Source organism: Spinacia oleracea, chromosome 3, assembly GCF_020520425.1.
Source record: "Spinacia oleracea cultivar Varoflay chromosome 3, BTI_SOV_V1, whole genome shotgun sequence".
Classification (NCBI taxonomy): Eukaryota; Viridiplantae; Streptophyta; class Magnoliopsida; order Caryophyllales; family Amaranthaceae; genus Spinacia; species Spinacia oleracea.
In genome coordinates, this window is record NC_079489.1 from 128,777,089 (window position 1) to 128,793,634 (window position 16,546).

At 34.3% G+C, this 16,546-nt stretch overlaps 1 protein-coding gene across 2 annotated transcripts; it reads left to right on the plus strand.

Annotated features, from left to right (window-relative positions):
• The first annotated feature begins 7,766 nt into the window (after positions 1-7,766).
• On the plus strand, positions 7,767-11,224 carry LOC110794025 (plant intracellular Ras-group-related LRR protein 4). 2 transcript variants are annotated; one of them, XR_002534876.2, is made up of 4 exons: positions 7,767-8,914; positions 9,193-10,106; positions 10,199-10,401; positions 10,780-11,224. XR_002534876.2 is itself a non-coding variant. In XM_021998962.2 (4 exons), exons 1-3 carry the CDS (start codon positions 8,308-8,310, stop codon positions 10,346-10,348), a joined length of 1,671 nt encoding a protein of 556 aa, XP_021854654.1. In that variant the 5' UTR covers positions 7,767-8,307; the 3' UTR covers positions 10,349-10,397; positions 10,780-11,224. The 2 variants fall into 2 exon arrangements, 1 of the variants encoding a protein (XP_021854654.1); XM_021998962.2 differs by having other exon boundaries at positions 10,199-10,397.
• The last annotated feature ends 5,322 nt before the right edge of the window (positions 11,225-16,546 follow it).

Below are 16,546 nucleotides of genomic sequence, written 5' to 3' on the forward strand. Positions count from 1 at the left end.
TTTTTAATCGTTGGGATTAATTTTTGTTTATCTTTATTTTAGGTTCGCGTTAAGATTTGTTTTTGACCCTTTTAAAATTCATTATAAGAGCCCGCTCTGCATTTTACGGGGGTTCATAATATGCTACCCGATTCATGTTTATTGACTCAAGATGTTTGTGTGTAATTTCCAAGATCTTTCTAAGAACCCTGCGACATTATTACTCTTTCGCTTCTTTCTTTGTCTTCCAAGTTCTACAGGTTATTAAAGGAGAATCTTTATACTTACCGGCCCAATTTCAACTCCATATTTTATAAGGAAATCACAGCCACGAGATAAGCCTTGACACGATAACACTTTGTTGTTCAATTCGTGGACTATGGATCGTGGTGCACATAGAGCTACGTGCACCAAAAGAACATGTGTGCATAAGTAAAAGAACACGACACTACGGCAAAAGAACATGCGATATAATATTTCACTTTTTTATTATAAAAATAATTTATTATTTTACTATTTATTAAAACCTAAATAAAAAAAATACTCATGTTCTTTTTTCGTAATCAGATGTTCTTTCAATTATATACTGTGTTCTTTTGGTGCACGTAGCTATATGTGCACCATGGTCCACCTTCTAAATTGCGCTTTGTTAGTGGTGTAAATAAGGCAATTTCAAACATTCAAGGACCGACAAGAGAATAACTTATACGTTTTGTTTGTTCGTAATTTCTGGGATGGTCTGTAATTTAAGACCTTAGTGTTTAGATTATAGTTTATAAACCTTTTCCTTTAATGCAGATTTAACCTATGTAAAAAAATTCAATAGAACAATCAATTTGAGACAATAATATTTTGAAAAACATGTATACCTTAGATTTGATAAAACAAGATATCGTGTGATGGTATTTTCTTGTATACTTTGATACTAGTACTTCAACCGTCCCTTAATACTCGCTCCGCTTTGATCGACACAAAGTTTTAAATTAGGATTTTTTGGATAAAACTACCTTTTAAAGTTCAACTTTTTGAAATAACCACCTTATATGTTTTTTTTTAAAAAAAACCACCTTAAACTTCAAAAGTTTAAGAAATCACCACCTTCTGTTAACTTCGTCAAATGTTCCGTTAACTTCCGAATGTTTGGCCGTTGGATGTGGGACTCATTGACGGAACATTTGACGGAAGTTAACAGAAGGTGGTGATTTCTTAAACTTTGGAAGTTTAAAGTGGTTTTTTTTAAAAAAAACATATAAGGTGGTTATTTCAAAAAGTTGAAATTTAAAAGGTGGTTTTATCCAAAAAATGCTTTAAATAATTTAATTGACTTATTAAGTTATTAGATGGTAGTTGATAGTGACATATTTTTTTAATAATATATAGTTAGTGAGATATGTGTCAAATAACGGGTTGAGGGTGGAGTTGAATTTTTTAATGTGTTTTTTAATAAGTATGAATATATGTGGGTCTATGGTTAAGTATGAGAAATGATATAATATTAGTAAAAATAGCTATTTATAGAAACAGGTTAGTATTTATGGACGACTTTATAAGGAAAGCGGCACGAGTATTAAGGACAGATGAAGGCTATGTTCTCTTCACCTTATTTTCACTTATTTCATGTCTAATAAGATAATATAAGATAAATAAGAGCCATAAGATAAGATAAGCTAAATTCAGGTTGAATAAGATAAGTTCATGGCCAATAAGATAAGATAAGATAAGATAAGATAAGGTAAGGTAATTACATAAGGTAATACTATAAGTTTCAATAAGATAAGATATGACAAGATAAGGTAAGGGTCGATAAAATAATATAAGATAATATAAGATAAAATAAAGGTCAATAAGTTCAGATAAGATAAGTTCAGGGTCAATAAGATAAGATAAGTGAAATTCAGGTGAAGAGAACACTACCGAAGTAGCAAAATAGGAGTACTATCTACGAAGTATATTCCATACTTTCTCGTTTCACATAAAAATTATTTATAACCAAGCAAGACTTGGTCTAGTGGTATCCGGACTAACGACTTATCAAACCCCACTAGAGTCTAGGGATTCTTTGGAGTGATGATTTTCCTTATAATCTCTCCACTTCTAAATAGTCTGGCCTATAAAACTGACTAGAAATACCAATTTAGTAAAATCCTTTATCTTACCTTATAAAAAAAATGATTTGTAGAAAAATAAAGATTATTTTACCTAAGAAATGGATCATAATGTCCTTTGTAATAGGTTTAAACTTAAAAGGTCGCAAGTTGCGACAACATTTAGTTGTCGCAATCTTACGTGTCAGAGTTTAATTGGTACATATATGCGCCACGTAGGCTATGAGTCATCATAATATTCTTACTATCAATGCAAAATTTTTACTATGAAAATATGTAAATAAGATAATCGATATAAAGAAAGAAACAAATTAGAATATTAAGATTTTCCTACCTTTATTTTAAACATGTACAATAGAATATATATAAGTAAAATATTTTAGATTCCAATTTAAGTCATGACACATAAGCATGCCATGTCATCATTGTGACACGGCTTAAAGGTCGCATGTTGCGACCTTTATCATTTTCGAACTTAAACTTGAATTTTAGACTTTGTATTTTTTAGTTGGAGTATTATTTTAGTTTCCCACTCGTAGTTTTTCCCTCCATAAAGGTTCCTTAAAACGGGATTGAGACTTTTATTAGAGGATTATTAGAAATAAAAAAAGCATTTGAGTTTTAACACTTTAAGCAAACCAGCCGCGACTATCACGATAGTGGTGAGAGTACTATCGTAATTTCAAATACTTATCTCTATAATGATATACTTCGTACTTCGTAGTGAATATTTTCAAGTTTAAAGTAAGAAGAAGGGCTTTACCGCACTCTATGAATATTAATGGATTATAAATCTGATATTTTTTGGGTCAGCAAGTTTAAGGGACGAACGAAGAAGGATAAAAGATCCCCTTCCCAAATGTGATACGAAGTACTCTCTTCGTTCTTTAATATTTGTTCTATTTGGAATCTTGACATTATTTATAATAAAGGATAATCTTGTGTATTATTTTTAATATATAGGTAAAAACATAGTCATTTGAAGTCTTGTTTGATTCATCTTAAAAATTATTGGATAATATTGAAATTTTATAATTTTAATAACACATAATTAGAGATATTGATGTAAAATGTGCCAAATGAAAATGAGAATAACATTTAGGGTCTTGTGGTTGGAGAAGGAGAAAGAGAATCAAGGAGAATGAAATGAAAACCTTTGATATAAAATATTGTTTGGTTTTCATTACATTCTCTCACCACTCTTTGTTGCCAACAACACCCCCTCCCCTCCCCTTTGTCGCTGCCCCTCCCTCTCCCCTCTATCACCGCCACTCTTTCCCCCCCTTTGTCGCCCTCCCTCTGTCGCCCCCCCTCCTCTTCCCCTATGTCGCATGCCATCTCTCTGTGCCGCCATTTGCATGCCACCTTAAAAGCGCCTCGAAGGATCGAAGCCGGAATGAGGAAGCTGCCCCTCCCCTCTGTCGCATGCCACCTTAAAAGCGCCTCGAAGGACCGGATCGGGACCGGGGAAGCTGTCCATGGATTAATAAGCATGCTGGTGGTGGGCCGATGGATTGGGAGTGGGATCACGTATTTGAGGTTGTCGGCATGGATGAGTAGGCGCGGATGATGTCGGCGTAGCTAGTCAGTGACGGCGGTCGGTGACCTAGAAGGTGGTCGGAGGTTGGTGGTCGCCTGGTCGGAGGTTAGATCTAGGGTTAGAGGAGAGAAATAAAGAGGAGTTGGGGGAAGTGAAGAGGGGAAAGGGAACGGAAAAGTACGTGGGTGGGGGGTGTGGGGGTGGGATGAGTGTATAGGGTTTTGGGGTAAACTCAAAAATGAAAAAGGGTAAATGGAATGATAAAAGAGGCCTAACAAACAACAACAAAAGGAATGATTGCAGCCCATTCTCTTTTCTTTTGATTATGATCCCCAACCAATGCCCGCTTATAATATAGACGGAGTATTCATAAACGTAACCCTTCTAAAAGCATGAACTCCCACTTTGAAACAGTAAAATTACGCTCTTGCCCCCTAAAATCTTTCTTTGAATAAGAATATTCTTTTTTACTGGTTTACCATTACATACCCCAATTACAACTTAGCCCTCTTCCTTTGCTAATTTTGTGTAGCTTATACTCCATAGATTTTATAGTTTTTAAACTAGTTTTGTCATAATTTTATAAGAAAGAGTAACATTTTACAATATGTACTTGATTATCTTTCCGTATACAAGTTAAATTTTATACTCCCACCATTCCTTTTCATTCTTCACGTAATCCGTTTTGGGGTACTCCATTTTGATCTTTACGTTTGGAATATTTTGTTGTATATTATAACATATATCCCTCAATATTATGTCAAATCTTGTCGATTATTATTTTAATCAATCAAATTCATTAGGGCATTAAATCTCTCACATTTACCTATCTGGGTATCAAATATCTCTCATTTTTTCAATTTTAGATTTTAAATAAAAGTGAAAGCATTATTAATAAACGTAATTTGCATTATTTAAGCAAATAATAATAAAAAAATCTTTATCCATATTAATCTATACTAATATATTAAAAGACGTTGTGAAAAACGTCTATGTGGCATGTAGTACTCCCCCATTTACGACATATCATCCACTCACCAAGTGTTATATCATGTCATAGACAACCAAAACTAATACAATGAGATTTGAATACAAGACCTCATGTGTTGATGATAAATTTCATTACCATCTTAACCAACCATCAATTGTGGTTTATTTCTTAACATTAATTTATAAATAAATATTGACATAAGTCTAAACTCAACTAATTTTTATATGACATTTTATTTTCTTTGGACTATTTTGAAAAAAAACAATAATTTATTAAAGCGTTAAAACATGAAAAATGATCTAATTGAATTACTTGGCATGATAAATGACGTTGTGTGTCTGTGTAGTTGAAGAAATTCACAGATGTTTTCAATTTATGTATTTTGGTCAAATATCGAGCTCAAGAAAAATCTTAAAATTTTAACTATTGAATGTAGCAACCGGGGCATTTCCCCTGCCACACACTAATTATTTGTTAAATAGCGTGCATGATACTAAACGTAAAGAATAAAAAGCAACAAATAGTAGTTTATAAAGTAACTATTATCGTTTCCATCATGTTTTAATTTGAAAATTAAGATTCATCATTTTTTTAGTGGACATTTGCAAGCGAAAGCGCGCGACCTAAAACGTATTACAAATGAAAAATACCGGAGTACCATTGAAGAGTTATTTGCCTCTATCTTGATATGGGTGGGAGCCTGGGAGGTTAAAATCTCACTTCCATTTTTCCTCAAAAATTCATAATAATCTCTCAATTTTTTCAGTGGTTGTTTCACTTGCTTCATTACTTGTTTACTTGGTCACAATGATATAAAGTATATATATTTTTTTTGTTAATAATATACAGGTATTGGATTACAAGTCGAAACTAGAAAATTATTTCACCCGACAAAAAAAAAAAATTATTTAAGGAAATTTAATACATTTTGAACACTTTTTTTTTTTTTGCGTACAAATGAGGGGAGAGGCCCCGAAATACTTTTCCTTGTCAAGATTTGCGGGGCAATAATATTTTGGGGTTTTTATTCGACGTCCTCAATCGCTAAAAACGCCCGCGTATTTATGATAAAATGACATGTTTACCCTTTTAAAGAAAATTACCCCAATCTCCATTCACCATTTCCCTTCACGTTTTTTAAACTTTTTTTTTAAATCGAAATTAATGTATAAACAAATAAAAATTTTAAACTACAATTTTTAAATAAATACTAACAATTTTATTTTATTTCAATTATATTAATTATTTTAATTATGAAATTCAGTAATTATTCAATTCTTTTTTTTGGCAACACTTTTTAAAATATTCGAAATTAAAAACGAAATAATAAACTATTTATTTTTATTTTTATTACATTCGTTTTTATCTTTAATTCATTTTTAAAAAAAAAACACAAGGGCCGCCCGGAATTGGCGGCTCGGACCATGGTTGGTCCACCTGGAATTGGCGGCACGGACCATGGTTGGTCCACCCGGAATTGGCAGCCCGAACCATGGTTGGTCCACCCGGAATTGGCGGCACGGACCATGGTTGGTCCACCCGGAATTGGCGGCGCAACCATGGTTCGGGCCGCCAATTCCGGGTGGACCAACCATGGTTCGGTCGCCAATTCCGGGTGGACCAACCATGGTCCGGGCCGCCAATTCCGGGTGGCTCTTGTGTTTTTTTAAAAAAATGATTTTTTTTCTCGCCGGGTAAAAACGAATGTAATAATAAAAAAAATTAGTTTATTATTTCGTTTTTTATTTCGGATTTTTAAAAAAGTGTTGCCAAAAAAGAATTGAATAAATACTGAATTTCTTAATTAAAATAATTAATATAATTGAAAAAAAAAATTGTTAGAATTTCTTGTTTAAAAAATGTATTTGTTTATATATTAATTTTGATTAAAAAAAGTTTAAAAATGTGAAGGGGAAGGGTGAAGGGGGAGGGGGTAATTTTCTTTAAAAGGGTAAAATTGTCCTTTTACCATAAATATGAGGGCGTTTTTAGCGATTGAGGACGTCGAATAGCGATACACAATATTTTTGCTTACAAGATAGAATTTGTAACCGATGACACTTTTCCTTGTCAAGATTTTTTTTGTTACCGCTTATTAAATTACTAATTACAAAAGAATAAATTTTCTAAATAACTATAGTTATGTTAAAAGTTGTACTCGGTAGCTCATAAGCAGTGGCGTATCCAGGATTTTGAAACAGGGTAAACACTTTTAAAAGAAATAAAACTACAATTTTTTTTTTTAAAATGATACAATGAAATGACAATTTGCGGAGTACTAATTGCAATGTTTACATAAAATTTATCAATTTCATCGTTAACCCTTATTTTATAAATTCTAAGATTTTAATGACTACGGAGTATACAAGATAAATTTATACGGAGTACTACGTGTTATATAAGCAAATAACAACAAAACTTTAAAAATATACAACGTAGAAATTAAAAATCAAATGAGAATAAAGATTCAACAAAGTAGTTGTATGCAATGATGGACCTAGCTAAGGGCCAAGGGAGCACGTGCCACCCCGGAAAGAAAAAAAAAAAGAACTGAAATTTTAAATACTTGGTGAACCAAAAACAAGTTTTATATATTTATTCTGCAACAAAGAAATATAAAGGCAAGATGCTAGAGTGGTCAGTGAGGAAATCTAGTTATGTTAAAGTGGTAGACATTTGTCTACCCAGTATGCACAATACATCTGCCACTGCTCATAAGCGGATAAAACAACTATTTAAACAAACCTAGAGCGATAACTCCTTTTACGAAAAGATTTTTTTTATTTTTTTTTAAACGGATGAGACACAAGAACAATTTAAATTACAAATGAGTAAGGCTCCGTTCTATTGGACTTATTTTGACTGAACTTATATTATCTTAACTTAACTTAACTTATCTGAACTTATTTGAACATATTTTATCTAATTTTTTTTTATTTTGTCTGAAATAAACTTATTTGTGTGTGAAAATGTATGAAAAAAACTTATTTTTGTTGAACTGAACGTATTTGAACTTATCTGAATTTATTTTATCTGAAATAAATCAAAATAAGTCAAACAGAACATGACCGGAGTAGAAGAAAAATATTTAATTAAGCAGTGTCATTATTAATTTTATTTGCGAAAATTATAAATTAGCTCAAACCCTTTTATCCAAGTGCTGTAATTTGAACTGAATTTCAGTTCTTCTCTCTCTCCTTCACACATTCTCTCTCCTCATCTTCTTCTTCTTCTTCTTCTTCTCAACTTTCGTCTTCATCGATTCTTCTCTCTGGAATTCCGAATTTCAGTTTTTCGATTCTTGAGCTGCAATAACAACAATATTATTATTCATTATATAATCCCAAATAACGAGAGTAAACAATCTAATATCGTTTTTTAAATTCCCGATTTGTCGGTTTCTTACCTCGATTTTCTTTTGCCCTTCTGGTTATCATCTTCTGCAACTGCTTTCCTTCCATTCATATATTCTCACATAAATTTCTGCATTGTTTTCTGGATTTTCTTTCTCTCTTTCTTCATTTATTTCCATTTGTTTTCTTTGGGTTTTCTGCATATAGTGAATTTCACCAATATAGAAATCTAATACCGTCTATGGAAGAGTAGCTCCTTCTTTCCATTTCTAGAAAGCTTACCAAATCTGGGTTTTTTACGTTATTTTCTTTTCGATCCGGGTATAACGTTTCTTTTCGATGGATAGTTTTACGGCGGCGGCGGCGAAGACGGTGGATGGGGTGGTGGGGGAAATAATGAGGATGCACAAATCACTACCACCTCGCCCAGACATTGAAGAAGTTGAAGCTGCAACAACTCTCATCAGAAACATTGAGAGAGAAGATCAGGTGAAATTGGAAGCCATTTTTAAGCAAACCAAAGGCAAAGCAGTACCAGAAGAGCTGTTCTTTCTGTATCAGGAGATGCAGAAATCCCTAGTTCACTTCCAGAGTAGAGAACAAAAGAGGGAGGCAGTAAAATTGCTTGATCTCGAGAATGCACACAATGTGTTCGACGAAATGATTCAGAGAGTATCTCAGTGTATTTCTCCAAATTCTGATTCTGGGCAATCGTCTTCTTTGGTGAAGAATAAGGATTTGAGTGTGAGCCAAAGTGGGTTCGTGAAACCTAGGGGTTTGGATTCTTCTGTTGCTTCTAGTAGTTTTTATAATTTGGAGAAGAAGGAGCCTGTTAAGAATGAGCTGTTTACTAGGGATGATAGTTATGTCATGAAATCTAAAGCTGCTACTGCTACTTTCCATGTCGATGGATTTGATTCTACACTCAAGATTTCTAACTATTCAGGTAAAATGATGTCCCCCCTTTATTTTTCTTTGTCATTAATTATGATCTTTATTTGTTGTTTCTCGAGTGGATAATGATATATTGGCCGGCTTTGAGGGATTGGGCAACTGATTTTGTTTGATTTTATTGGTGGGATTTCATGGTAAAGTGTAAATTATTGGATTTGGATGAAAATGATGATTGTTACTGCTTGGGATTGGGTATTCTGACTTTTTTTTGGTTGTCTTGAATTGCTCATTTATATATATATAAAAATATCTTATATGTTCTGTTTGTAGCTCAAGATGCTGAGAAATATAGTTTGATCAAGCTAGCTAGCTTGATTGAAGTGTCTGCAAAGAAGGGAACTAAGGAGATACTTCTTCAAAACAAGTTGTCGGATCAAGTTGAATGGTTGCCTGATTCTATTGGGAAGCTATCAGGACTAGTCACTCTTGATTTGTCAGAGAATAGGATTGTGGATTTGCCTGTTACCATTGGAGGGCTTTCCACACTTTCGAAACTGGATTTGCATTCAAACAGAATTGTGCAACTCCCAGAAGCAATTGGGGATCTCTTAAATCTTGTTTATCTAGATCTTAGAGGAAACTACTTAGCTAAACTCCCTCAAAGTGTTGGTAGGTTGGTCCGTCTTGAGGAGCTTGATGTGAGTTCGAATAAACTATCTTTACTCCCTGATACAGTCGGGTGTTTGGTTAGTCTTAAGAAGCTGAATGTAGAAACCAATGATCTCGATGAACTTCCTCACACGATTGGTCAATGTTGTTCTCTTGAGGAGCTTCGACTGGACTATAACAGACTTAGAGCCCTCCCTGAAGCTGTGGGAAAGATCGAGTCTTTGCAGGTTCTTACTGTTCGGTACAATAACATTAGACAGCTGCCTACCACAATGTCATCTCTTGTAAGGTTGAGGGAGCTCGATGTGAGCTTCAATGAGCTTGAAGCTGTGCCTGAGAGCTTGTGTTTTGCCACATCTCTTGTCAAGCTTATTATCAGTAACAACTTTGCTGATCTGCGTTCTCTACCGAGGTCAATTGGGAACCTTGAGATGCTTGAAGTGTTGGATATTAGTAACAACCAGATCCGTATTCTGCCTGAATCATTTAGGTTGTTAACAAAATTGCGAGTTCTTCATTGTGATCAAAATCCTCTGGAAATGCCCCCAAGACAGATTGCTGAGAAGGGTGCACAGGTGTGTGCAAATTTCCCCTCCCTTAATTTTTGTGATAATAATATGTTTTAGCTCATTAGTACTAATAATTATATGTTATATTAATTCTTCAGGCAGTTGTTCAATACATTGCTGATCTTGTTGCAAACAAGGATGTGAAGGTCCAACCCACAAAGCAGAAGAAGTCTTGGGCACAGCAGATATGCTTCTTTTCGCGGTCTAACAAAAGGAAGCGCGGTGGTGCAGATTATGTCAAGACATGATGATTATGTCTAAGACTGATAAACATTAGCAACCTCATATTTCTGCTGGGTATGTAAGTTTATCGCTTATACTATGGTTCATGAATTATCATTATTATAATCATAATCTGGTATTCAATCCATAAGTAAAATGCATAGAAGACAGCTGCCAATGAAACAAAAATAATAATAAGAAAAAGCCTGAAAGGATACGAATGATATCATAGATTATTTGTGGCACACACGATTAATATTTGATTACTAGTGAATATTTTCCGGCGTAAAATCATACATATTAAAAATGAAATTGGGATAATGTGGGTGCAGTTTCTGAGATGCAGAAACCGCCCGACACTTAGGGGGTTTGAAGGGGTGAGTGAGTGAGATTATGTTTAATTTGACAACGATGTAATTGAAGCAAAGCTCATGTGCCTTTGCTTGCTCATGGACAGGGAAACTGAGCTGTTGTTGTTGAGTCACATGGAAGGAAATTGGGGCTCTCTCTTCTGAATCATCACCAACAATTTTACAATCTCGCAATGAATGATTTTAGTCCCTCCTTCCTCACACACAGCCTTTACAATGCTGTTGTAAACGTGCCTTTGTCTCTCTTCATTCTAGATCATTTCTTTCTTTCTTTTTTAATTATAAATGTCATAATTCAATTGTATTTCAGGAGATATACACAGATTGTAAAGTTCTTTAGTTTTTTTTTTAAAAAAACCCAGAAAAAAATAGTTGTAAATTAAAAAGTTCACGTTTATTGTTATTGAAATCAAAGTGTATCTCCATTCACGTTTCTTCAGTGTGCTGGCAATAGTTTTGTTGAGTTGTTCTGATGTACTTTGTTCGTTTTGCTGATTTTGGAAATTGAATATTGGATTTTATTTCTCCTTATTATCATTATCATTATTACTACGTACTCTATTATATTATGTGACGACAATAAAATAAATGGGGATTTGGTTCTCAATGGAATTGATCCAAAGATAAGAGTCTTTAATTTGGGAACAATGAAAGGGATAGTTTGTTTCTTAGTAATGTGCTTTACCTTCGGCTGTATAGTTGAAAAACTGAAATACTCTTTAATTTTTGTGGTCAACTTCATAAATTTTGATTGAAATTCCGGCTATTACAAATATAAAAATAATATACTTGAGATAGTTGCTGAAAATTATTAGGTGCACCAAAGGATATTTTTATGTGTATTGTGGTCTGTATCATATTCCTCACATGTAAGGAGAAAATGTGAGAGGGTGCACGGTGCACTTAGGTGCATGTAATATATATTCTAGTTGGAATTCTATCAATATGTATTTTTAAAATATCTTATTTAATTATAGGGTGGTACGAAATGCAGATAGTATTTTAACTAAATGTAGAATAACTTAATATTATTTAAATATTATTATCTCTATATTGCCCTTGTTCTAATCTATAATTTCCCATCCAAAAACTATATTAATGACTTTAATCCTCTGTATTCAATGACTTGTTAAATAATAACTCAAAAACTTTTAACTCTCGCCAAAGAATACATTATATGGTACGTAATCGGATTTATTTTTGCTCAAATCGCACTGTAGGACGAATAAATTGAAATGAACCCGAACTAGACCGTCAGATCAACTTTGTGGGACCGTAATTGCGCCGACAAATGTTAGATACGACACTCAAACAAGACCACCGGAGAAAATTACCGATACCTTAATCAAACCGCCGAAAGGATATTACGGCACCCAAACAAGACCACTGGATAACATACCCGGCACCCAGACTCGGCTGCCAGAAACCTTGACCATTAGCTTAGCACAACTCCAAAATTTTTAACCGGAGGTTTGTTTACCTTCCTGATGAATTTTTGCGCAAGCAAAGTTAGATCTTTTTTGTTCAATTGTTTTCTCGCTTTGTGTTGGCCTCATTAATATGTTTCTTTTAGGGGCTTATTATTTACCGCCCCATTCATTTACCTATATATCCTTTTTTATTTACCCCCTCATTCAACATTAACCATATACTCGCCCCAAATCTAACCACCACTGCGGCGACCACCTCCGGCCACTATCGCCGACCACTACCATCACGTCGTAGGCGACAAAATGGCAGAGTATTTACAAGAGTTTTTTTTTTTTTTTGTCTGAATTTTTTTTAGAAACTTATGCATTTTTAGCTTGTACCATGGTACATGCTTATGAATTTTAAGCTTGTACCATGGTACAGACTTATGAGTTTTTAGCTTCGTCTATGGTATTGACTTATGCAATTTAAGCTTGTACCATGGAAGAAGATAAAAATTCATACGACTGTACCATGGTAAAAGCTAAATATTTATAAGTCTATATTAATTTAAGATTTTGATTTGTTGTTGCATTTAATTTAATATAATCGGAAAAAAACAGATACTTATGAATTTTTAGCTCCTTCCATGGTACGAGCTTATGAATTTTAAGCTCATTCCATGGTACAAGCTTAAATTGCATAAGTCAATACCATGGTCGAAGCTAAAAACTCATAAGTCTTTACCATGGCACAAGCTTAAAATTCACAAGCCTATACCATGGTACAAGCTAAAAATGCATAAGTTTCTAAAAAAAATTCCGGACACAAAAAAAAAAACTCTTGTGAAGACTCGACCATTTTTTCGCCAACGACGTGTGGTGGTGGCCGGAGGTAGTGGCCGACGATGGTGGCCGGAGGTGATGGGGTGGTGTGAGAGAATTGGAAAGTAAGATTAAGTAAGGATATTAATGGAAAAAAGGGAAAATAATGGGGCGGTTTTGAGTAATATGGGACGACTTTTAGCGCTCCATTTCTTTTAGAGCATCTATAAGACTATAGCGGAGAACTTAAATAGACTCAAAAAAAGTGAAAAGGGCCTCTCAAAAAAGAGCTCTAATTGGATAAGTTTTTTTTTTTTTTGGGTGTTAGCACCCGGTTCACCCTTAGGGCTATTCCGGATTCGGGGCGAGTTCTGGGTGGATAGGTTCCAGTCCCCTCCCAATTGTTGTTGTGGGGGATCGAACACGGGTCTCCCTACCAAGTTCAGCCCTAATCACCACTGAACCAACCTACAATTGATTGGATAAGTTATTTTTAATCACTACAATAGTGAATTTGATTACTTATTTAAGGAAGTTTACACCACAGATGGATTGTTTTTTAATAAAATAAAGTTTGAGGCATTGAGTTTTTAGTTTCACCATCTAAACTTAAAAGTGGTACAAACACTTTTGGAAACTCGAATTGAGTGTTAGTGTATTACCACCAATAAAGATGATCTTACGGAGTACTATTTTAGTTCATGCTTTGCCTTTTGAGATCGAACTTTGCTCAACAATTATTAATTTTGATCTACTTATCGAACTGGAATCACGTCTCTTCCTAGGAAATGTTTTGGAACTTAACTATTCTTCCAAAATGACAGAAGAAGATGAACAAGTTGGTTGATGTCTCATTTGAAAAACTGATGAATCTTTAACAGAAAGGAATACTTTAAACAGTGTATTACCAATGTGATATTGTGATTTACAAAGAGAATCTTCCTTTGTCCAATTAAGGATTAGATTAATGAATCTACACTCATGGATTTGAGGACCCGTCCAAATAAAATATTCCATTAGATTTGAGGAATTTCCTATCTTGCCCTTATCGTAGATATACATCATAGTATGATTCTACCATCCCACTTGCATGGACTAGGTCCATGCTATTATTAGTGAGACCAGGATATTTTAGGTATTTTACAGCATTTAAAGATGACATGGACCATCAATATTCACGTGATCCTAAAAAGGCCATGCCCATATAGTAACTCTTACGTTAATATAGTTATACTTATATGTAATATAGTTACTCTACTAGTCATACAGTAAATTTTTACAATATAATTATTAATATATGTGACATAGTTACTGCAAAGATGATATAGTAACTGTTAAGTTGACATAGTTGTACTTATATGTAATATAATTACTATAATAGTCATACAATAATTTTTGATGTCATTTTGATAAGTTAGTGAAATAAAAAAGAGTAAGTATATCAAAAGTAAGAGTGTACGTAATTATAACTCTTGAACAGTAATTAAGAAAAACATTAACTACATGGTTAGTTATTTTTAGCTACGACATTCTAATTATTTGCATCTATTAAACTCAAATGTTATTTGAACTAAAAAATACTAATCATCACGTCCACGTCTTTTTCTCCCACCAGCACGTCCGCGTCCTCCCCTTACTCTACCACGTCCTTGGTTTTCATTGTTGTCATAATTTTCTTCTTCTTCTTCTTCTTCTTCTTCTTCTTCTTCTTCTTCTTTTGTTTTCCTCGCAAAAGTTATTCTTTGCATGACTTCAATTCTGGATGCATCATCTTTATATTTCCGAATCAATAATATATAAACTAAGTTAATAATTAACATTTAAATTTGTAAAAATAACATAGTAACTATGTGAAGGAAATAATGCCCTTGGTCCAAGTATGCATTCAATGTTAAGTCTAATAAATGCGGTTCAGTATTAATTAACAAGTTAATAATTCAGTGAGATCAAGTGAGCTGAATGCCTAGCTAGAGGCCGCTTCAGTTCAAGTGGAATTAATGATATTAATCCACAGCTTACTCTTGACTGAACCCGTAGGGTCACACAAATAGTACGTAAACGGATCAAGTATTTAACGGCATTAAATACTCCATCTATGGATATTCGTAATCGACGGATCTTGGTTTCAGTGGGAGCTGAGATCGTCACAGGCAAGAAAAGAATACTCCGGAAACGATGATATTGCCGGAAACGGAAATATGGATCGTATCGGAAATATAAATATTATCCAAGTCGTAGATGTTGCCGGAAATGGAAACATGGTACGTATCGGAAAATATTATCGGAAATGGAAATATTGCCGGAATCGGAAATATTGCCGGAAACGGAAATATTGTCAGAATCGGAAATATTATCGGAATCGGAAAATAGTTCCGGAAACGGAAATATTAAATATTTGTTCGAAACGGAAATTAATTCCGGAATCGGAAATATTAAATATTGTTCGTATCGGAAATGAATTCCGGAATCGAGAATTTAATCGGAAGCGCATCGTACGAATTAGCATCGGACGAGGCCTGCCAGACGAAGGCCCAGCACGAAGCCGGGCCATCGCCCAGCAAGCCAAGCGCGACAACCACACGCCAAGCATACGACCAGGCCCAGCGCAAAAGTCAGGCCCAGCCGAAGCTTGGGCGCGCGCGCGGACAAGGCTGCGACACTGGGCCTTGCGCTGTGCGCTCGGCGTGGGCCGCAAGGCCTGCGTGCGGGCGTGCGGTGCTTGTGCGCCACTCGTGTGTGTTACTCGGAATCCTAAGGCTACCGGGATTCGTAATATGATTAAATCTAATCCTAATAGATACACTTTGTTTAATTAGAATCCTAGTAGGGTTATAATTAAATAGATTTGTATTCTAATAGGATTATAATTCCTTTCCATAAACTCTAAATAAGTGCCTAGGGTCACATATTTACAACGAGTTTTCAAGTATTCAAAGTGAGTTTTTGAGAGAAAAATTCAGTCACACATTTGCCTAAAAGTGCCGAAAATAATAGTACCTTAAGGGCGATTCTTGTTGGTCAATCTTAAGGCGGATCCGGACGTACTGTGGACTATCTACGGAGGGACGACACTTGGAGTCCTAAAGACTTGTTCTTGTTCGGTTCGGGCGCAGCTAGGGAAGGCACGCAACAAAGAGTATGCATCTAAACTATGCTAAATGATTATGTGTAAATAATATGTATTTCTGGCTTAATGGTTGTTTCCGCATGATTTATGAATTGTCATATGTATCATAAACTAACAGTGGTATCACGAGCCTCTTATTATTTTCATAATCTAAATTGCATGAACATGGTTAAATATTACAAATTTGCAAGAATTAAAAGGGGTGATTAATTTTCGTAATTGTTAATTAATTGCAAATTGCGTTTATTTAATTATACGTACGCAGTTTTTCGGTAGTTTCTTCGTTACTCATCCAAATCGAGTGATTTTTGTGTCAATTCCGCATGTAAAAGGCATTCTAAAATTTTTGGCCGAACCCAGAATTCTCAAATTCGAAGCCTAACTATGACTTTTCGGAGGTTTTAGTTTTTCGAATGCAAAATTTCGTAAATTTAAGATGTTAAATTAAATATTTGCGATTCTTGTTGATAAATCTTGAATTTTTGATTGACC